General features: G+C 40.8%; 2 protein-coding genes across 5 annotated transcripts in view; one reads left to right on the plus strand and one right to left on the minus strand.

The window, feature by feature from the left end:
- Nucleotides 1-5,920: 5,920 nt before the first annotated feature.
- Nucleotides 5,921-22,284, minus strand: LZTFL1 (leucine zipper transcription factor like 1). Of its 3 annotated transcripts, none has more exons than XM_053977847.1 (10): nucleotides 22,024-22,284; nucleotides 14,373-14,497; nucleotides 13,724-13,918; nucleotides 13,132-13,192; nucleotides 12,176-12,244; nucleotides 10,727-10,792; nucleotides 10,513-10,590; nucleotides 8,030-8,203; nucleotides 7,443-7,546; nucleotides 5,921-6,888 (listed from the first exon to the last, which is right to left on the minus strand). In XM_053977847.1, exons 2-10 carry the CDS (start codon nucleotides 14,447-14,449, stop codon nucleotides 6,870-6,872), a joined length of 843 nt encoding a protein of 280 aa, XP_053833822.1. In that variant the 5' UTR covers nucleotides 14,450-14,497; nucleotides 22,024-22,284; the 3' UTR covers nucleotides 5,921-6,869. The 3 variants fall into 3 exon arrangements, with proteins under 3 accessions (XP_053833822.1, XP_053833829.1, XP_053833836.1); XM_053977854.1 differs by lacking the exon at nucleotides 22,024-22,284 and adding an exon at nucleotides 16,400-16,445; XM_053977861.1 differs by lacking the exon at nucleotides 22,024-22,284 and adding an exon at nucleotides 16,307-16,382.
- Nucleotides 22,285-23,404, plus strand: part of AVL9 (AVL9 cell migration associated) — a 41,709-nt gene continuing 40,589 nt past the window's right edge. For both annotated transcript variants that reach the window (XR_008437155.1, XM_053977829.1), the window contains exon 1: nucleotides 22,285-22,420. Coding sequence is in view for 1 of the 2 variants with exons in the window: in XM_053977829.1 (XP_053833804.1) it covers nucleotides 22,355-22,420 (66 nt within the window). In the remaining variant the exon portion in view is untranslated. The remainder of the gene's footprint in view (nucleotides 22,421-23,404) is intronic.

Below are 23,404 nucleotides of genomic sequence, written 5' to 3' on the forward strand. Positions count from 1 at the left end.
TCTCACACAATTGGGACTGGGTTTAGAGACTGTCAGTGCTTTTAGGGTAAGAATAAACAGAACCCTCAGACATCCTATCACTGTGCCCTGGTGCGCACCTCAACCAACTCAGCACACTCTCCAGTTGCAAAAGTGGCATTGAAACAGTCCTATCAGCCCTGCAGGTCCCCAGCCTGGTGCACACTTAACAACACTCCAGTTTGACCCTCCTGGAATAATGCTTTCCCTCTACATACTCTGCACGTGTGTGACAGTGTGAAACAGCCAGTCTCTTTTCACTTACCTTCATGCTCAAACCCCACTGCTGCACGTGAACTTTTCTGAGGGGTTGCCGTTTTAAAATACTTTCAAGCAGCAGGGACCAAACACGAAGGCCAGTGGAAAAAGGTGTCTGTGAGCATTGTGGAGGCAGAAGGATCGAGGGGGCCTTTGGGTTGTCTGAAGACACACTGAGGTACCATGTCTGAACATGAACCCTGTGTGTTTGGGCCCCTGCCAAGGTACACTTTGAGCTCAACCACTTTGGACAGGCTTCCCAGTGAAAGAGGCTGCCAGCAGCGTCTGCAGCAATAAAAAGTAGCTGAGCAACTCCAGGGACTCAGCTTCCTTCCTCTGTTTAAATGTTTTTTTTCCAGGGTACTTTTCAGGATCATTTTACAAGTATGACTCGTTTAGCTGCTGTCAGTCTCATTCCTCCAGTGCCAGGAATTTGGTCCCAGCCAGCTCTGGGTGTGCTGCTCCAGCATCCCATTGGGTACTGGCCAAGCCAAAGCCGCCAGCTGTGGGTACGTGTGAGAACTCCAACTCTGGGGCCTCTGGACAGGAACCTGAACTGCAGAGTGTGTCATGCAGTGCTGCTGAGCCCAGCAGCAGAACTCAGGTGGACCTGCTGACCAGCCACCTGTATTACCAAAGTCACAAAGTGGGATACCGCTTTTCTGTCTGCTAAAGCAGGTGATGGCAAGAGGTTTACACATCTCCCATAAGTGCATCCATTCTTCGGGGTGTGTTTTAGTGGTGCTAGAGATGTAAGTTCTCATTGGAAAATATGAGGGTTTGCCAAAGTTGCCTGTAGTATAGTTTTGAGGGAGTTTGTGATTTTTTTTTTTGCAGTATCCATGCAGTTCTTGTCTTGCCTGCAGAACTGCAACATGCCAGCTAGCCCTGGCAATATGTCTCATGGGTATAACCCAGAATTGTGCTGGAAGGAATAATCCAAGGTAATTTGAAATCCATAAGCTGTTTAACTGAAAGACACACACAGAGAATGTGAGTTGTCTCATATCATGAAAACTTTCACAAATTATTAAAAAGTCAAATGCCTGTCCCTAGCAGTGGGATTTATTATAAATGATGTGTATAAATAGCTTACAGTATTAAATAATTTGCTGACAGGACAACCTTAAAAAATAGCACATCACTACCACTTGGGTTGCTTCTGTGTGAATAGATTACTCCTACTGATGAGCATCATCAGGTTAAAGATTTCCTTGGCTCTGTACCTCCTTCCCATTACATTTCAAACTAGTTTACTAATGGACTGGAGGAGATTGTGCAGGCAGAGAGGTGTGACATCCTCATCTCGGGTCAGGCCAGATCAGGAAGTTCAGATGGAATGAGATGAATCCTTGCCTCTCTTACAAATGTCAGTCTCATCAGTAGCTCAGATCACAGACTACTGTGAGGTTTTTTTTTTAAAGGTGGTCATGCACATAGGCAGCCAGCAAAGTGCCTATCATCTACTGGCTCCTTGGTACACACACTTTAAATATATTTAAATGTATTTAAACAGACAACACATAGGAATTCTTGCTCTGGGACCTTCTACACACACCTCAGATTATCAATATGCTATTTCTGATATTGTTCATGATTTTATCTCCTTTGAACTGCTTTTGTTTGGGTTAGGGAAGGGCTTGGGCTTTATCTTTAGGGACAAAGACAAGCCTCTAATAGACATATGAAAGAATTTTTGATCATGTCACTGCTCATATTAAAGAAGGATTAGAAAGAATTTTTTCTCCCAGTACCTAATAAATTTGAGATGTGGGGTTTGGCAGAGTGTTTGAGAAGGAAAGGGGTTAATCTGCACAGCAGACTAGGAACTGATGGGACTGCCCAGGAGAACTGCCCTATGTAAACCAAGTCAGAAGCTAATAAACAAAGCAAAGAATCCTATTTCTCACTGAAGCAAAACCTCAAGTACTTAGGCAAAGGTATCAACTAAAAACCCTGGTCTTGTGTCTCTTGATGCCAGTACAGTGAAAAGCCAAATGCCTCTCCCAGCTACCTAAAATGCAGACAAAAAGGGAATCTGGGGTCCTAACAACAGGTTGGGGACCATGATTTTAGGGTGTTAGAGAAGCTTAATAGTTTGATTGGCAAAAGTCATGGAAACAAGGGAAGAAGTTCTATCAGGTAGCCTGGTCCTTTATTATGCTACCTCTAACATGTATCACTATACCTCTGAGATTCAAAAATAAACCCTCTGGGCTTTCCTTGATGAGCCAGACATGAGGGAAGGGGACAACGTGTCAGCTGCTCTGGTGTTTAGTATCTTCAATTCCTTGAGGAAGTCACTTCCAAATGCAAACACTGCTAGTGTGTATCTGCTGGTGTGTCAGATGACAATCAAAGCAAAGGCATGGAGTGTCTGCAGCCTCTGCGTGTATTTACTGATGCTGTCAAGGGAAACAGATATGCAGACAAGGGAGTAGCAGCTTCCACATATGAGTTTTCCGTTGGGATTCACCGTTGACAGTTGCTACCCTAAGATGCCTATTTCCTTACCTTAGGAGAAAGAAAGAATCCATCTGGACTTTTGACAACTCATAGGCCATGACAACGGTTGGGCAATTGCTCTATGTGTAATTGGAGGTTACAGTTACTCCTCTAAGCAGTTACTAGGATTACAATTATTCCTTCCAGTTTATCACTACTACTTGCTGCTTAGTTCCAAACTGTAGATGATGTCTTTAAGGTCTGTACCCTGAAGTCATTTCCAGCCTCTCAATCACCCTTAAAACTGCTTAACTTTACCTCAACCTCCCAAGAAAAGCATGCCTGAAAACAGTCTCTCTTTATATTTTCCTTGCTTTTCCTTAGCATCACAGCTCTATCCATCTTCTGACTGTGTGATTTTTTTAGGGTGCTCACTCCATAAAGTTTGGATTTGTAGAATTGCACCTAATTCACTCAGACTTCAAAACTGACCTGTATCAAATGAGTCGGAAACTGGCATGTCACTAAAAGATAGCTGGATTACTCAATCAGTTCTTCTGCTTGTCACTTGCCAGTTGCCTGTTTCTCTATCAAAGCTTGCCTGCAGTCTGGGGAGGTCTCTGGGCAGCTCTCTTATTCACCAGCAGCTGTCAGTGGTGAGCTGCCCTGTCATAGCCCTGCACACTCCAAGGCACTACATCAACAAGTTCCTAAAAATAATTAAAAAATAACGAACAAACAAAACTTCCTTTTGAAACAGAATGACATGTACCTACCCACCTTTATTTGGAGAAGAGCTGACTCCAAAGAAGCTGCCTAATGTGTCAGGATATGTCCAAGAGGAGATCCTGCTAAGGAGGGCACATCTAGATGTCTTCAGGGAGATTCTGTGTGCAGCCAGAGCAGGGCAAGAATCCTGGGACAACACTTTCCCTGGGAGGTTGTCAAAATTAACAATCCCAGGGTAACTCCCTAGGCATATTGTAACTGCTCAAAGTCAGTTACAAAAACAACTATGGTAACAATTACAATAACAATTCTTACCTCCTCATATACAAACTTACCTTCAAATTACTTCAAAATGTTTTAGAAGGCACATTCTTCTAGACCAGATCAAACATTTTAAGCTTGATCTATTCAGCCACCTGATACCCCAACATGATTCACATTTGCTTCCTGAGGCAGTAAAGATTTCACTGTGGTTTCACAGCACTTCATATCACATAGAAGTCAAGACCTGTCCTTGATAATGCCAGAAGAGGGAAATAAAACTAAGGAATCTTACAAACATTTTGGCTGGACTGAAATCTAATCTCCTGGCAGATGACTGGGTTTCCCAAAAGCAAGGTATGTGGGAAATGTCCAAATTTCAGCTGTGCAATATATCAGTCTCAATACCAAACAAAAAGGTGCACTTGCAGCTTAAGTGTCAATGTAGGTATTAGTATTCACCTTAGGACATCTTTTAAAATGGCTATTAGGCACAAGAGAAAAACAGGTTAATGAGTACTTTATGAACAGTTAAAGATCATTGGTTAATATATGATCTCATTAAGATGGCAACATGCAGGACCGCTGTCCCATTTATTAACAACTACTGAAGTCACTGTTGGAGCATAGGATTGTTTGTTGGCTGTCAGAGTCAGTACTAGCAAAGCTGAGATGCCTAAATTTCATTCCCATATTCTTCAGCATGCAAGAAAAAAACAAAACAAAAAAAAAAAACACCAAAAAACAAACCCCAACCAGCCTGAAAGAGATCTGATTTCTACAAGCCAGCTAGTCATACAGGAATCTTCTTTTTAAACATTCCCATCAGGCATACCTAGGGAATTAACAACTGAAGTGGAAGAAATGGATGATGTCTCTTTGAGCAGTAAAAAGAACAAAGGCTGATAAAAAGAGTATTAGAATTTACACCTCAGGGAAAGAAGTGAAGTTTAGAAACATCAGGCACTGTCAGGAGAGGTTCAGATGTCATTTCCATCTTCAAAATATTGTACCTATCTCAAGAAAAAAATATCACAACTGTATAATGCTCCAGGTTTTCTTTGACAGGTACATCACCTGTCAAAGATGATGTATTTATCACCAAGAGCTCCACACAAGACTTTTAATTAGCCATTTTGCAGCACAAAAAGCGAGCAACTCAGTGATCACACACTCACTAAACTAGCAATCTGCAAGGCAGGAAATCAAAGTCTGAGTTTCAATTTTGCACTGCACAGTTCTTCACAAGATTTGCCTTACTCATTTGAGGAGATAACAAGGTGTGTAACAATGCTTGTCTACAGCCAACTTATTTCATTGAGACCTAGCCATATACTGAAGCTGACAGTGTACATTCTTGCTGAGATGGTTTCTAAGCAGATAATGAAGGCTGATCACAGAGTCAATATTCTGGAGTCAAAGACTGGGGGAGAAGAGAAGACCAGCAGGAGTAATGAGAATCTCTGGCTTTCTTCACCCTTTATCTGCCATTTTAGAAATAGCAATTGATCTCATTAAAGTGAGAGTTATTATGAAGAAAAAACCCACAACATTCATCCAGACAAGTACTCATATTGTTCTTAGCAAACACAGGCCAAAAAGCTCTTTGGTACATGCCTATTAAGAACTTAATGTTAGGAACTTCACATTTTAGGACTGTACAAGGCACAAAAGAATACTTTTCATTATCTTAACTATCACTTCATGAGGAGGATGCCACCCCATAACACTCTATTATTGTGCTACAGCAATAATATCCTGCCACAGGCATGGGACTTTATCTCGAACCAACTTCACTTAACCAGTGGGAGGCAAAAGACAGGAGAACTTACAGAAAACATGAAAACTTAAACTTAGAGAAAAAAGAAGAACTCAGACTGCAAATGTATGGCAGATTTGAGTTAAGCAATTTTAACAGCTTTGCTTGTTAAAGAAATAATGAGGAAAAAAGATCCATTTCAGTTCAAGCAGCTCCTGAGAAAAACACTGTTAAATGCCAGTTTCTGTAACACAAACACCATCAGCCCTGCCACTGGTACTCTCTTTTACAGCTGTTTGATGTGATGTGGCTTTGAGCATGAATCTGTAATTTACATGTTCTCATTTCTAGCAAGATTCTTTACTGATCTGCCACCCAGTCCTACACATATTAAAAAAATAGCTATACTAAACACTCCTATTAAAAAAACCCAGCTCCTTAAAGATTAAATATTTGAAAACATAGTATTTTATTTGAAGTAAAATACAAGATACATATGAACAGGGACAGATGAACAAGTAGATTGCACTATTAGGTGACTGACAAACAAATGCAAGGCAGAGAATTACAAGTAGAAGACTCAAGAGAAGTAAGCTATTTTCTGATGAGGCTACATTAAGAAAGGAGATGAAAACATCTAAAATAACTTTACTCCCAAAAACGTTGCTCCACTGACTTTCCTATGCATATTTAGATTATCATCTCAATATTCAGAATACTGGCAAAATCAGAATCTGTCTTCTGATGTTCAAATTTGCTTTAAATCAAGTAAAGTGAAAAAGCACAACTTTATTTGAAAGGGTCCAGCACTCTGGCTATAAAGCATATTTATCTCATTATCTAATGAACACCCTCTAGAAAAATGCTACTGACCACACTTTGCTGAGCTATGACATGTCCAGTGTGAAGTAACATTACAGAATCAGCATTTCTTTTTTGTTCCTCCTACTCTCTTTCACTGATGCAATTTTTACATATAATGCTACTTCATAACTACATTAACTACATAAAAGTAACAACTGGAATTCCCACCTTGAAGACATCAATAACTCTAATGCATATATTTTTGGTCTTTTCCCCCCCGCTTTTTTTAACAAAAATAAACTCCCTTTTTTGTAGGGAATGTCCTCAGTTCTTCAACAAGGTCCTGTTTGCTATGTCTCAAAGAATGTCAATGGTTAACCATTAAAAACATGACTGCAGAAACTAATACCTATAAATTGTAGATTTACAAGGAAGTAAGGTAAGAGTTTCAGTGTGAAATTAATATTAATAAAGAGTTATTTTAAACACTAGAAGCAAAGAATACACCATTCAAAACAAAAATTATTGAAAAATAATACCAGCCTACATCTTCTTTCCATGACAACTTCTGAGAGATCAGATGCTTTTTGATATTTCAGTCCTCTGACTCATATCTGAGGATTAGAAAAGAATAAATAGAAAAATAATTAAAACAGACTAGAAAATACCTCAAGGACATTTTGTCTCTAAAGAAACTAAAGCAATAAATTACATTCAAGAGTGACACATTTCTGTCAAGATTTACTGTACGACTTAAGCCACAGACAAATGCATTTACTTTTTAGACTATTTTCTCCTTTTAAAACTGACCAGTTTACCAAACAGTAGAATGAAGGAATGACCTACCCACAAACCCAAACAATTGCCAAAGCACCTAGAACATCTCTCTGTGTAGCACCTGAGGCCTTATCTACCACAGCCAAGAATATCCTGTATGCTCTCCATACTAAATTCTCTCATTACTCGCTACCTGGCAGCTGCTGTTGCACACACCAGCCCTAACCACACCAAAGATCCATTCAAAGGACTGGTTTGTCAAAAATCAGGGCACAGCCTATTAGAAGTTCTTTTCAAGGGAAAATGTATAGACTGTTTTAGAGACAAAATGGGAGCAGAACATGGATCCAGAACAAGGATCTTTTGGGACAGACAGGGCAGCATCACTTACTTGGAAAGTCTTCTACGCAGATCTTTTATCTGTTCGTTCTTCTTAGTGAGAATCTCTTTCATGTTGCGATAGGCAGCTGTTTGCTGAAATTTCTTCTCCAGTTCCTACATAATTACATCAACATATTATTTACATATTATGAAGACTAGACAAAAATATTTTTTTTAAAAAACAACTTGCTTTTCCTTCTCAAGTTTAGCAATACTAATTTTCTGTAACTTACTCAGATGTAGATAAAGTCAGCTGGTAGATTCTAATGAGATTACTGGGGCAGCCACAGATACCCCAACTTCATTTTCTAACAATATCAAGCTAAAAGTCTTCAGAAGACTGGGAATATGCTTTTCATTTAAAAAATTCTATTGAGACAAATAGTCAATTTTTTAATATTCATCTAGTTATAACCATGCAGTTAGTTGTGGGTTTACTATTTTCTGTTTAATGTGCTTTTCCACTGCAATACCAAAAATACAAGGGCAAAAGTGTGGCCTGGTAAACTCTGCATCCTGTAGCTTGTTCTTGTTAAATTACTAATCAGTTAAAATGTGAGTAAGGAATGCATCTTCACATTACAATAAAATGCTAACCTTTTCAGCTGTGGATAGCTGATCCTGAACCTTCAGTAAATCATGTTTTGTTGTCACCAAGTCTTCTTCCAAGAATTTTTGGTTTGCAGTAGTGTCATTCAAAGTCTTCTCAAACTGGGATTTCAAAGCTGCCACTTTATTCTCCAGTTCAGTAATATCCTGGTTTGCATTATTCTTCAACAGAAGAAATATTTAAAATATGTCAAATTCAAGAGAAGAAATAATTAAAACTTTAAGTGCAAAATTCCACACAAAGTAGGTACACCTTGACTTTTAATAATGATGTACAAGTTACTCCTGTAAAGCCTAAATGAGAAGTGCTTCAACTAAAAAAAGAAGTTAGAGCAGAGACTGATTTATAACTTAAAAACTTGTTAATAAATGCTTTTTAAAGGTGGCTGGAATGTCTTCTCAGCCAAGATGAGATTTTAAGTTCCTGTACTTTGCTTCTTTAAGAACTAGTTAGAGCCAGAGGATGAATCATATTACAAGAAGTTATTTACCATACAGAAACAATAAATTACCATTTAAGATCTGAATGTCTACGCTACAATGTGTTTTTGAAACATTTCCAAAGCTGTTAGTGTAGGACAGGTAGGAAAGGCTGAAAGTGTTAAGGCTTACACTCTCAGCCAGGTTTGAACATTGCACCATTCTCAGGTGTCTTACACGAAGAGGTTCCAAGTTGTGAAGCAACTTTCCCATTTCCTTACGAGAAGAATCAACTCAAACTTTTCTGAACATCACCTCAGAGTCATAAAACATAACAATTGTGTAACTGTTCTAAGGATTTTCATTTAAATAAAACTAAACACAAAACATTCTCAGGTTTTAAAGCCCAATTTCAAACTCAAAAGTGTAATGAGGCTGAACCAGAAGCACCTTAAAACAACAAAATCTAAAACCTAAGAAATCCATGTTCTTTTTTTCTATCTGGAACATAAGACTTGAGAATAGGAAACCACTTGATAGTAGTACCTGTACAGAAGAAAAGCTTATTTTGAATTCTGAGAGAGAGTCCAAGGTTGCAGTGTTCAAAACACTACATCCATTTCGTACATTTTAATTGTTATTTTCTAACCATGACATAAGTCAATTATGCAAAAATTCTATATCCTTAAATTAAACGGATCGAACAGAGCAGTTACTCCCAGCTACTGTGACTCCCACTTTCTATGTGGAGCTATCTGTTAACTATTAATTTTCTAAAAAAATCAATCTGCTGAGTTGATCCTTAAGAACCAATTGTGGTTTGGCAGTCATTTATTTCTTCAAAGAGTTTGAAATCTACTGCTTTATGAGCAACCGAGAGGAAGTGACAGATTACAGAGGGCAAATTAGGACATGAAAGCAGAAGATACTCAGCAGTCCTGACACTGAGGCCAATTCATATTTAACCAGAAAAGCAGGATGAGATTTGGTTCCAATCTGTTAACACTATGAACAGTATTATCCAGGATTTAATACACCTCTTTAATATTTTAAACCTTTAATAATTTAAAGTTTAACAAAACAGAGAAAGAAAATATTTGCCATGACTGATTAATCAAGTTGCCTATTAAAAATATTATTGAATACAATTTTGAAAGCTACAATGTAAACTTTTAACATATTAAGAAAACCAAGTACATACCATAAACCAGGTAGAAAGCAAAATAAAAAGAAATCAGGATTAAAATATAAAAATTAAAATAGAAATGTTTTATTATCTTGAACCTTACTTCCTAATCTGTAAATATTGCAGGAATTTTTAAGTCAATTACTCAAAATAATGGGATTAAAGTGTTCTAATTTTTTTGAAAGCCTGAACTGAAACGTTTTAAATTTAAGACATAATTACATGTGAACAAACTTTGAAAAATTCTAATTCTTGACAAATGAAGGCAGAAACTTAGAAAAATACTCAGGTGACCTGAAGAGATTTATTTGTGTCAACATGACATGAGGCTTCTTACATTTTTTTTGCCAGCAGCAACTGACCATGCTGGAGTCCTCATTTACAAAACAGATTAAGAACCTCAAGTAATAAAAATAAACGGTGAAACATTTTTATGTATGCTGATATAGGGAAAACTACAAAAACATCAAAGAAGCAGCAAGTCTGGCTTGTTCATGTCAACATCAAGTGACAAATGTGTGAAAGAATTAGTGTTTTATTGTTGCCCTAAAAACCAGGTTAGGTATCACTCTTAAACATGGAGAAACAAACAGACATAGATTTGTGTCTGTTAATACAAATATCAGCCCTGGAAACATGAATTCTGGAATACTACTTCCTGATAGCTCCTGAATACGTCATAACATCAACTAATGTTATGGATTACCTGCTGACTGACAGACTAGCAGGAACAGAAAATGTCAACAGGAACAACACTAACTCAAAACTCTTGCATTTGCTAGAAAAGGAACACACCATACATGCCAACATGATGTGCTAGCAACAGTTGTGTTAAATGGGAGCAAAGGGATACAATTATATTTACCTTCTGATCTCCTTGGATCATCTGTAAATCCCTCAGTAACTTCTCCAGCTTGGACTTCTCATCTAGGGCAGCAGTAGCCTGCAATACATTGAAAATTTAAAACCTCAGAAATGTATCTTAACTGAAAACATAATAATAATAACCATGGGATTCTTATTTAGATATTTTAAAATATGTAACTAACATTAAGCATCTGAGATTATGGGCAACTTACTTGTGTTTCTATGGTCCTGAGTCTGGTCTTCAATTTTTCATTTTCTTCTTGGAGATGAGCAACTGTCTTTGGGTTAAAGAACAAGAAAATATTTGTGAACACACCCTGGTGCCATTCTGGATTTTGCAAATATTTCAGGAAAGAAATACACTTCATAACTTAGGACAGCAAAAGAGATCCTAAATGCTTATAAAAATGGCCTTCATAAGAAATTAATAATTAATTTATTTATTGTTGTTTTTTGCCTCAGTAAGAAAGCAAATAAGTCTCCAGTTCTACTGTAACATACAGGGCTTTTCACTTAAACACATGCTTTACTGCATTGAGATTATTGAGATCAGTATCTTGTTAGTAACAAGATTTGTGATTAAAAATTGCATGTTCAGGGATGCAAATCTCATTGTTGCTCATAATTAATATTTTCAATCAACAGGCAAGTAGAGAATGTATCTGCAGTTCCTTTTCAAAAGAGACAAATATCAGGTTACTGCATATCCTACTCTGTGTCACAGGAAATACCGTGTTTTATCAGCCAGAGTAAATTCACCACAAGAATTTTGAATGATTTGGGAAAAAAAAAAAGACAACAGTTGTACATATTAAAAAAAAACTGTTACGAGTTTGAAATTATTTTTGAAAGATAACTACATTAGCCTATAAACAAAACACAAGTCTGAATTCTCGAATGCTTTAATTATTGTAGTGAATAACAACAATTTGAGACAGACATTGTACTCAACATTAGGAATGCAGGACACAAAACAGAAAATAGAACCCCTTGCTAATTATCTTGATTATCAAAAACTTAAAAGGGTATTGTAAGAAGTGTGACATTTTTGAACAGTGCAGGTGAACGAAATAAGTACAATACCTAATAAAAACTATTGATAATATTAAGTACTAGAAAGTGTTTCATAATTCTGGAAGTGTTTAGCAAATGAGAAATCAAATGTTTTCAAAACCAGTAAATTCCAAATTCTTTAATTGCCTGTTTCTTCAGGAGGAAATTAACCAACTTACAAAACAAAAAAGAATGGATGTAATAAGACTGACTTCAAGTGATACAGAAAATGTTCAATAACCTTGTAATTTCAGCCAGCTGCATATTTAAATTTAATTCTTTGTTGAAGTAGCAGCTAGCTGTATGGAACTAATTTACTATTTTACTTCATTAAATGGAAAAATAAATTACTACAAAGACCAAACTGTCTTTGCAAAAGAAGGGTTGATACTGCAATACATGTTAGAGATCATAAGTGCACAATAAATTTCTGATGCTGTACAATGTTTATTAATTTACTAGTATTTTACTTTGCATTCTCTGATATATTACTGTGATGTCTGTATAATGACAGACACATTATACAAATATTACTGTATAGTTATTCAGTTCATTTGCATAAACAGAATGATCATTGACCACAACTGCCTGAACAGTCAAGTTCTTACCTTGTTTAGCAGCTCTGATCCACCTTCATTTAATGGAGCAAGTTTTGGTTTAATGGGATCTGCAGTGGACTAAAGAAATAATAAAGGTGAAAAAATTTAATTATAGATATTTCTAGGGGGAAGAAAAGTACTCCTTTAGCCTGTACAATAGCTACTGATAGTCAATTCAGCTTTCTTTTGCAAAGCAAATTAATAACCTTTTATTTCAAGTTCTTTTTTACTGCTTCCATGGCTCCTAAGTTACGAGCTTCACTTTGAGCTTAAGTTAAACAAAAATACTGCAGAGAGACATAAAAGTATTGCAAATGTGGTTCTAGAGAACATTGACAATCCTGCAGCAACCAAAAGAAAAAAGTAGCAAGAAGAACATAATATTTGAGTGATTGTAAGAGTAAAAAGTATTTACAAAGCTCCAAATAATTTTCTCATTTAAGGTATGAAAAATTATTTTATATATATATATATATATATATATATATATATATATATATATATATATATATATACATCTTTATGCTACAAACCAAACAAGGTTTGCAACTATATTCATGCAAGACAAACTAGAGTGATATCTGTACTGTGTAATCTTCTCAGCTCTTGGATCCATGTTGGGACAAGCGAATTTCCCAGTCTCAGCCCTGGTGCCAGGGGAAGGGAACCCAGAAGCTGACACTGCCACATATTCCTGGTCTGGCTGACCTTGGGATGAGGTGTGTGAGGCACACCCCAGAAGGGCAGAACAGACACTCTGGAAACAGTCAAGGCACTTCAGAGGGAGTCTTGGTGCCAAAATGCAAAATGTGACTTTTTGGAGAGTTTCAAAGACTGTTTTGTAAAAAAAAAAGGGTGGGGTTTTGGTTTTCTCATAAGCACAAAGAGTCAACACTAAGCATTTTAAACATCTGTCATGACTCCGCAGGACATTTAATTATGATTTGATTAAAATAAAATTCTACCTTTTTGCTTGAAGATGTATATTCTGACTTTTCAAACTCAGCAACCTGGTCCAATAATTCTCTTGGAAAAAAAAATAAAGAGGCATTTATTTACCAAAGAAAAATATAAGGAGGCATTTCTTTACTAAAATGTGTTATGAAACACATTTTACCAAGCTGGTGCTATGCTTTTTCTTGCATGTAAAATTCTTGTTAGAAGTACAGAATGAAGTCCTACACAAATATCATAAATGCAACAGATCATGTCATGTAATGGCATGATACATGCATTACAATAGATTTAGCATCCTTAATTAAAATATAATCTAACCAGATAACAAAAGCTTTTTAATTGAGTCCAGTGACCTGCTCTGAAATGATTAATTCAAATAAGAATATTACTAATAAAACATCTTGCTCACAATTTTGAAATTATTTTGTATCTTGCTATTTTACAGATGGAAACATTGAAGCTGACCAATGCTAATCAATGACACTAATCTATCATTGATACATTAGTAAAAGAATAGGTTTCTGTGGTTAGGAAAAGAATGCAAATAGTCAACACTTTGAAGTATTCTTATTGTTGCAAGTATAGTCCAACAGCTGTTACCGATTCTCCAAGTCAGAGACGTCTGTCTGTAACTTCAGGTACCATTTCTCAGCCTGTGAGAAGAGCTGCCGCAGAAGTAAAACATTGGTGTAAGTTGTGTTTATGAGCTCTGACTCCACTTCGCTGTGTACAACGCTCTGCAGTCCATCCAGCATGTCTGTCACCTCGTCAACTGTGAAGGTCTCTTCAACAAGTCTAAACAGAGAGGTCCAGGTGATGCAGGTATGATAAAGGTAACAATTCTGCCTTGTTATGAGATCTCACTACACAGGAACCACTCATACAATGCAATGTTTTCTAAAAACATCTACCGTCAGTCGTTATTAGATGTCCACAGCATTACTAATTGGTTACTGTATTTGAATTTTCTCTTTAAATCATTAAAATCACAAATATTAATTCAGCTACAGCCTTGCATCAAATTTACATATCAGAAGCAAGATATGCAGCAATGTCACGCTGTCAATATTTCTGTTAATTCCTAAGAATTTGACAAACATGGGTTTAAAAGCATTTGACTTGTAACTTCTGGAAAATACAAGAACATACAAACCTAAATGGAGAAAAGTTGCCCCATAAAGTATTCAAACCTGCCACTGCTGCTAGCATATTTTGCTTTATTCTTGCTCAGCACCACCCCACACAGCACCTGCTGTCCTTGAGGTCCTGGAAACAAGAATCCACGGTTTTGAGACACATGCCACGCTTGAAACGAGCGAAGCGCATGTAGCTGACCACTTCGTTCTGGTGGTGCTCATTAACGCCCAGCTCTGCCTGTGGAGGAGGATACAAGCACAAAGACAAACATAAGGAAAAATGAGCATAACTACTGTGAATACTTGCCTTCTGACTGTGATTGCTTTCACAGGGTTCTAACTAGCATGGTGAAAGACAAACATATTTTCATATATTGAGTCCCTATGCACCTCTCATAAGTGGGTGAGAAAGTTCCAGTACTTGGAAACAAGGATTCAAGTAACCTCAAAAAAGTCATACAAAATCAGAGAGACAGAGGCAAAGAGAGGATCAGAACCAGAAGGACTGTACAGGAGACGAAGCTCTTGGATAAATATATCTTGGTATTACATTACACATGCATAATGTAGCTGAATTATCTATCTTCCATAGATGTACTAACAAAAAACCCAGAGGGAAGTATGCTATGTTTGTTACTTTTTTATGTAAACTCCTGAGACTTCTCACAGAATCGTAGAATGTTTGTGTTTGAAGGGACCTTAAAGACTATCTAGTTTCAACTCCACAAAGACTATCTAGTTTCCTGCCACAGGCAGGCACACCTCCCACTAGACCAGGTTACTCAGAGCTCCCTCCAACCTGGCTTTGAACACTGCCAGGGATGGGGCACCCATAATTTCCCATGGCAACCTGTTGCAGTACCCCACCACCCTCACAAGAATGATTTTTTTTCTGTACATCTAATCTAATCTGAACCTACTCTCTTTCAATTAGTGCCCTGAACTATTGCTGCAGTCCCTCTCTGGAAGGCTGTTATGAGGTCTCTCCACAACTTTTTCTTCTCCAGGCTAAACGTCCCCAACTTGTCTGTTTTCATAGGGGAAGTGCTCCAGTGCTCTTGTCAGCTTCATGTCCTTCCTCTGGACTTGCTCCAACACCTCCATGTCCTTACTGTGCTGGAAACACCAGAACTGTATCCAGCACTCCAGATGGGGGTCTCATGAAAACAGAGGGGGGAATCACTTCCCTCAGCCTGCTGGCCATGCTGTTTTTAATGAAGAAGATCTTGAGTGATAATCTGAATTTGTTTCTCAACAGCCCTAAAACAGGACACCCAGAAACAACCCAGGGCAAATTAAGAAGGAAGCAATTTTAGACGTGGCTAAGTAGCCCTTTCATGCATGCCTCTATTTCAAAGAATTATTGGCATGGGCAATCACATCAGAACTACACAGCTCATGCAGGTAGCATGAATGACAAGGAAGCACAACAGGGGAGTGGGAGTTTATCACCACAGTCCCTGGAGAGCTGATGGAAAGGCAGGTCCATTTCATTTAGTCCAATGCACTTTGTTAGCTTGGCTGATGTTGGGGAGAGATAGCAGCACAGTAACTCAGACAAAACAGTTCATCTGATCACCTTGTCCTTAGGGAAGCTCCAGTTACAATGCTATCCTGGGATACCTGGATGAACAATCAATACTCTAGAAACTAAATGCAGCCGAGAAAGAAGCACCAGCGCTAAATAAAATCAGCTCTCATAGTGTGGCTGCAAGACTCATGTCGCCCACAAAGTCCCACATATTGCAGATGAGAGATCATATAGAAAGCTAAATTAATGTCTTTGCTGTTGCTGGAGGGTTTTCTTAGTTGAAAAGCTTCTGTTCATTACAGAGAGAAAGGAAATTACACTAGTAAATAAACACGTAAGCACAGGCCACTTGTGATTCCGAGTCAGCCACGCTGATACGCAGATAAGCCATCTGACCACTGGATCCCGCAAAAACCCCAAACCCTGGGAGTCTCCGCGGGGATGGCAGGGATGCCCAGGAGGGCAGGTGGCGGCCGCAGCTGCCCCAAGCAGCTCCCGCATGACGACAGACCGTACCCCTGCCTCTCCTGCGGGCCGGCCGCCCGAGGCGGAGCGGCTTCATGCCGGGATGAAGCGGGAATGCCGGGCGGGCCCCCTCCCGCTACTCACCATGGCGGCCGCTCCGCCGGCGCTCGGACGGCTGCGGGCCCCGCGTTGCCATGGAGACCGAAGCCTCGCGAGCGCCCGCGGCGCGCTCGGATTGGCGGCGGCGCGCCCACGTGACCCATGCGCCGCGGAACCCGCTGAAGCCGATGTTTTCTCTTTTTTTTTTAACTTTGCCTTTGTGTTTTCTACGTGCTCAGGTGCCATTTGGAAAACTGTACTGTGTGGCAGTGAGCTGCTGAAGCGGTAGGGGCAGTTAGGAGCCATGGGAAATATCCCACGTTTATTTACACCACCTAAGATTTTTTCCTAAAGGCTGTTTCACTAAACACGGATTTTTGCAAAGCATTAGTATGTCAGCAAGACAACTCAGAACCATAGAATGGAGTGGGTTGACAGGAACCTTAAAGATCATCTAGTTCCACCCCCCTGGCATGGCAGGGACACCTTTCACTACACCAGGTTACTCAAAGCCCCATCCAGCTTTGAACACTCCCAGGATTGGGACATCCACAACTTCTCTGGGCAACCTGTTCCAGTGCCTCATCATCTTCACAGTGAAGAATATTTTCCTAATAACTAATCGAAACCTACTCTCTTTCAGTTTGAACTCGTTCTCCCTTGTCCTGTCACTACAAGAACTTGTAGGCTCCCTTCAGGTACTGGAAGGCCACAATTAGGGCACCCCAAAGCCTTCTCCAGGCTGAGTAGCCCCAGTTCTCTCAGTCTTTCATAGGAGAGGGGCCCCATCCCTCTAATCATCTTGGTGGTCCTCCTCTGAACTCACTCCAACAGGTCCCTGTCTTTCCTGTGCTGGAGACTGCAGAGCTGGATGCAGTACTCCAGGTGGGGTAACTGTCACCAGAGTCTTTCACCTGGGTCACCCAAAAAGTTTACAAAATGCAGAAAAATAACCTGGCATCCATCAGCTGAGTGTATGGAAAAAGTCTAACCCGTTGCAGGTGGCCCAGCTGTATTGAACCCTGACTGCACCTAAGGAGAGGACAAAAGTAATGTTGACAGAGCTGGGAATTGTCCAGTGTAAGTAAAAGGAGTAAAAGTAAGTAAACACTGAAATTATGGATTTTGTCCATTAATTGTCCTCAAGGCCTGCAGAAAAAGACCAGATCTGTCACAGCAGAGATGCAATATTAGTGAGCCACAGACAGAGGAAATATTCATCATTGAATCTGTCCCATTACAAAGAGGAAGAAGGGATGTAATGGCCTTCTCCCATGACACCAGTGGACACTTCAAAAGCCACTATCATCTTCCATATCTAGACAAGTGGTGAAAGCAGAGCACTGGAATGACACAGCTAATGACTAACAGACCAGGAAGAAGCAAGCTGGGAAGAGGCTGTTTGGAACACACACAGGCAGGAGGGCTGCTGCACTTGGGCAGCTGCTCCACCCAGGCAGTTTCCAGAACAGAGTAGCCCCAAGGGAAAACTGCCCTTCTTCCATAGTTTGAGAGTGAAAAATGGGATCCATTGCAATTTCCATTCCTCAACATTGTATTTGTCTATGCACTGGAGACAGCCTGCAGTGCATTTTCATTAACTAATGGCCCTAAAAGCAGCAGTAACCAATTTAGGATTAACGGATTAATTTGTGTAGGCAGCTGTATTGGTGGCAAATTCAACCTAATTTCTATTTACTTCAGACACAAGCAGGAACAAGTGACAAAATTCCATCAAAATCGTCTAGATCAACTCTTGAGATGGATAAAGCCTGACTCCTTCCAAATCTATTTCAGTAAACACAAGGCACAGGTGGAGTCTAAATTCAAGACAGGAGACTCAGGACATGTTTACAGGAAGCACTGGAGCATGCCCTCAGGGAAGGGCATCCAGGTCTGTCCTCATAACTGAAAACAACATCCATGTGGCAATCAAGGGAGTGCAGAAAGACACAAATATGCACAAAGGCTGTTCCTGAGCATAAGCAGCTCTACAGTAGTTGAAACTGACCTAAAAGACCTGGCAGGAGCTGTGCTATGCCTTGTGAGAGTGCACCTCTCTGTCCTCTGCTCCACCACACGGTACACGCTGGCAGCGTCACTTCTTCAGGTTCCTCAGCAAGCTGTGCAGAAAAAGGCATTACCAACACACATTGCCACCAGTGATGTTGACTGGCAACTTTTATGGGGATTTTGTATAGGCCATCTAAGAAACAATGCTGGCATTTGGTTGGGCTAAAACATGTTCAACCATGGGTTTATCTCATTCCTCTTCTTCAGCAGTTCCTCACTACAGAGCTTAGAATGACTGTGCTTGAATGGAATGACTGAATGTTCAAGAAGGCTTGGGCTGCAGTAACAGCCTTAGCTTCTGCTGATCTGGGTTCATCTGCCTGCTCTGTACTGCAAAGATCCCTGCACCTGGAAGTGCTTCCCTTGGCTGCTTCTGCATACTTGTTAGCAAAGAGACCCCAGTGAAATGAAGCACAAAAGAACTGAAGTGCATGTTTTCAGGTACCAGCCACAAAAAGAGCAACCCCTTGAATGGCCAAGGTGTAACAAGAGAACAGCACAAAACACTCAACAGAGGAACCTCCCTTTCACTGATACCTTTGCCCCTACACTTCTGCCAATGCAGGGACCAAGGGCAAATGAGATGCTGGGAGAAGATGAAACTAATAACAGGTGCCAAAAATCTGTCACACGCACAGGATCAGACTAAAGACCATTTTATTTCCTTTTGTGGCTGTGGCAATAACCAGGAGTAAGAAAAGGATCAGAATGAGATACATGTGTATCCTGGACAGATTGAGCTTTCACTACCTTTACTCTTCCTACTGAGTGGACCAGCAACTTTCTGAGCTGCCAGCCAATCCCAAACTGTAGTGGTTGATCATCATTCTGGAATCTGTCTGCTTTCATTTTCTCTAGCCCACCTTCAAAGATATTTGTTGTCTGTCTTGACAACCACTGTGGGAATGTACCATATGCTCATTATTTCTTTTTGTTTAAGCCTTCAATCCGTTCCTGTCAGTGCTGTCTCCTGCACTTAGTGCTATGTCAGTCTTGAAAAGGAGAAAAGAAGATAACAGACCGTCCATGTCACACTTGCAGCATGCATTAGGTTGTGATAAGGATTTTTGTGCTTGCTGTTGCCAACCTCCAGAGCTTCCACAAAGGACACCGGTAGAAATGGGGTTCTGAGGGAAATAGCACAGAATTACAAACAAAATTATCACCTTTCATGGCTAGTATTTGGAGGGGGAGCATTTGGATCAGGGGCCCCAAAGAGCAGTGTCTACTTCACAAATAATTAACAGCTGCACCTGGGGTCTCAAGCTTGTCTCTGCTCCCCTCACAACCCACTGGGACAGATCTCTGCTTTACTACTCACAATCAATATTTTCTAAGGAAACAATTCTGACCAGTTATCTTCTTCAAACATGTCTCATCCGACCTGAAGAAGCAAGTTAGAGGTCTGCAAGCCCTTCCAGCCAAAGTGAGCGGGGACCCTGGGGCAGTGAAAATGTCAGCAGTGGTCAGGACAAGAGATTGTGTGGGGAGAACAGTCAGGATTTGAGAGCAATGTTTCTGCCATCCAAATCTAAGCCTCTTTAAAGCTGAAGGAGAAGACACATTGCATTTGTGTCTGCAAACTTCCCTAACAATCCAGGCTCCCCTCTTTTGCTTGCATGCTTGAGAGTCCTATCAATCTCATCATTCCCACAGGATCAAATACAGTATTTTCCATGAGGAAGCCTGTTTGGAACACTGCCTCCTACATCATGGTGCCCTAATGCAACTAAATGTACAATTCAAATTATATTTGGTCTTGTTGATGGCAAAAAAAAAGAGATTATTTTAACTTTCTAGGGGAATTACTGCATTCATTTTGGATAAGATCTTCAAAGAAAACATCCTGCCAACATGAAGTGAGCTTGCCATCCAGAAGAAATTAGATACAAACCTCAGATCCATGCCAGGATTTCATCTATGCTTTTCTTCAACAGAAAGCAAAGGACATTTATTTTTTATTCACGTGCTTGTCTAGACAAATTCAGAGTTTTGTTCTTTAGGAAGCTGGGCTATACCTAACAAATAGAGGGGAGCTATCAGTTGCCATGGGCACTGCTTAGCACTAGTGTTACTTCCAGACATAAACTACTGTACTGCCCAGGGAAAGGTTATCCATCTCTAGAAGTCTCAGTGCACATAAGCTGAGAACTCTGCCGTATTGCTATGACTGGAAGAATGACTAACAAATGACTATTACTATGGTAATGATATTATAGCTGGTGGCTCTTAAGCAAAGTCTCTGAGTAATAGAAGAAGTGTAGGGCTGAGTTTTCATTGCTATTTGTTAGCTGTGTATGGAGAAAGAAAATTCCCTTAGGAAAACTCTGAGATTCTTCTGAGAGCTGTTTCATAGCAGCTCTCACTTGCCTTTCTTTCTCATAAATGCACACAGTGTGAACTGTGAAAACAATACAGATTATATCAACTAGTTCATTTTCCTAGACTAGACTGATGCTGTCAGTTCAACATTTTTATTGCTTTAGCAGGAAAGAATTTCAAGCAGAAAAAACCCCATCTAATAATCTATTCAGAGAAGCCATAAGCCACCATTATCCAGTAGTATCACCGAGATGCCTCTATAATGCATAATCCATATCAGTAAGAGTGATGTCAGACTGCAGTTTCCTGAATGAAATGAGAATGAACCATAAACACTCACATGAATCTTTTGGGGGATATCTCATTATTGCAGGAGATAATGGACAATATTGCATGCAATTTTCTGTTTTTAAATTATAGTAAACTATACTGTCAGTTACAGGCTAATACAAATAAGAAACCATTCCTTTGCCAGAAGGATTGCTCCTTGTAGCTTATCCTGTGTTCCCAGCAGTACATGTTTTCTGTAACAACACTTCTGTGGAAGTTGAAAAACAATATGTGATTATATGCTGTATTGTTATAATTTGAGCCCCTGGGTACTGTGTTAGTGATGAGATTTTCTTTAAGCACTACTCTTTTATAATTCTTTCAAAAAAATTATCTTCCTCCAATTTCCACAGAGAATCTTAATTATTAAAGAGTACAGCCTCTACCACTGCTGTTGATTCAAGCAGACAGACTTGAAAAGAGGGAGCATGGTGTGAGTGCAGTAAGATACAGTTTTAAAAATATTTTTTTCTCTCACACCAAATTTGCCCGTGGTCTTGGACAAGTATTTGAACTGCCTTCTTTCTAGGGTATGCTAAGACATGTTTATAGAATCATAGAATCATCATCAAGGTTGAAAGAGACATTTAGGATCATCCAGTCCATGTGCCCAGCCAGCACTGCCACTGTAACACCTAACTCACATCATCCAGAGCCAGAGGCCTCGTAAACACACCAGGGATGGTGATTCCACCATCTTCCTGGGCAGCCTGTTTCAATGCCTGACCACACTAATACTGATTTTTTTTTTTTTTTTTTCTAATATGTAATCCAAATCTCCCCTGTCTCATCCTAAGGCCATTCCCTCTTGCCCTCTCACTGCAGGCCCAGTAGAAGAGACCGGCCCCCACCTGGCCACAGCCTCCTTTCAGGTGCTTGGAGAGAGCGATGAGGTGCCCCCTCCTTTTCTCGGAGGTTTAGCCCCTTGAGGGAAGAAGCCTTACCTGGATTTTTTTCCTCAGTTTTAACCTCCAGCAACTAACCTCTCTAAAATGTACTGAGACAACTCCTAGCGTTCTTTCTGGGCTGCCACTAATCTGTACGACCTGGACTCGCCGGTCGCGGAGGCCCTTCCCACCCCAACAGATCCTGAGTTCCGCGACCCGCGCCGAGAAGGGCGGGCGGAGGGCGGTGCTGAGGGCCGTGCCCGCCCTCCCGGGCCGGGCGGTGCGGAAGCGCAGGCGGCCGGGGCTGCGTCCCCGCCGGACCCCGGGGGGCGGAGCGAGAGCCCGGGCACGGCGGCATCCTCCGGCACGGCCATCGCCGGGCTGCTCCATGGAGAAGCGGGGCCCGGTGCTGCACATCGTGGTGGTGGGCTTCCACCACAAGAAGGGCTGCCAGGTGAGGGGGCGCGGGTGTCCCTCGACTCCCGCCTCTCCGCTCCGCTCTTGCTTCCTCCCGGCCCTCCCCCGGTCCCCTCCCTCGCGCCGAGTGGCGCCTGCCCGGCTGCGGGAGCCGCCGCCGGAGGGGCGCGTCCCGCGGGGCCGGGGGGCTTCGCTCTGGTCAGGGGGCGGTGAAGGACGGGCTGGGAGCCGGCGAGGCCCCGTTTGGCCGCGGCCTCCCCCAGCCGGGGGATGCCTGTCTGGGCCGTGACTCGGCTCGCCCCGGGCAGTTGGTGGTCATGGAGCTGCCTCCATTCCCGCCCCGCCTCGGCGCTCCTGCCGGGAGCGAGGCGGAGCGACGGCCGGCGGGGTGAGCTCCCCGGAGTGAGGGGCCGCGGCGCACACCGTGGCAGCGTATCTGTTTCGAGTCGTGCTGCTTAATGGTTCAGACAGAGAATCCTGAGGAAAAAAACCCAAGTGGTGTTTTAATCTACCTTCCTCTATCCCTGCCGGCCCATCATTGAGTGCTCAGGTATATCTTGTACCAAACAGCCCCAGGGTAACAAGCCCACCCTGGATTTAAGTTTTCTTTGCCTGTCTCTTCCCCACTTTCATAAATGCTTGACTGCTTCATGTGGCCTGTAAGGTAGAAGGATTTTATGTCATGTATTTCATAGCTGGTTTATGTTGTGATTGTTTTAATTTTTTTTAACCCTTGAAGCAAGACATGCAGTTGCTCAGCTGGGCTGCCCACACAGTTGCTTTGCTATGACAAAAGCAGATAGACATAATGTTGGATTTCCAGTGAGTCTTTTTCCATAGCGAGTTTTTGGCGTTTCTAAAAATTGCAAAGACATAATGAATGTGATGGTTATCGTTATACAGAGGTTGATCTGACATAAACACATTCCATACAAGGTAGCTGAGAATGAAATTATTGCTTCAACAAAAAATTCAAGAACAATTCCTCAGAGGCTAAGGGGCAATAACTCAGTTTCTGAAA

Source organism: Vidua macroura, chromosome 1 (genome assembly GCF_024509145.1).
Source record: "Vidua macroura isolate BioBank_ID:100142 chromosome 1, ASM2450914v1, whole genome shotgun sequence".
Lineage (NCBI taxonomy): Eukaryota > Metazoa > Chordata > Aves > Passeriformes > Viduidae > Vidua > Vidua macroura.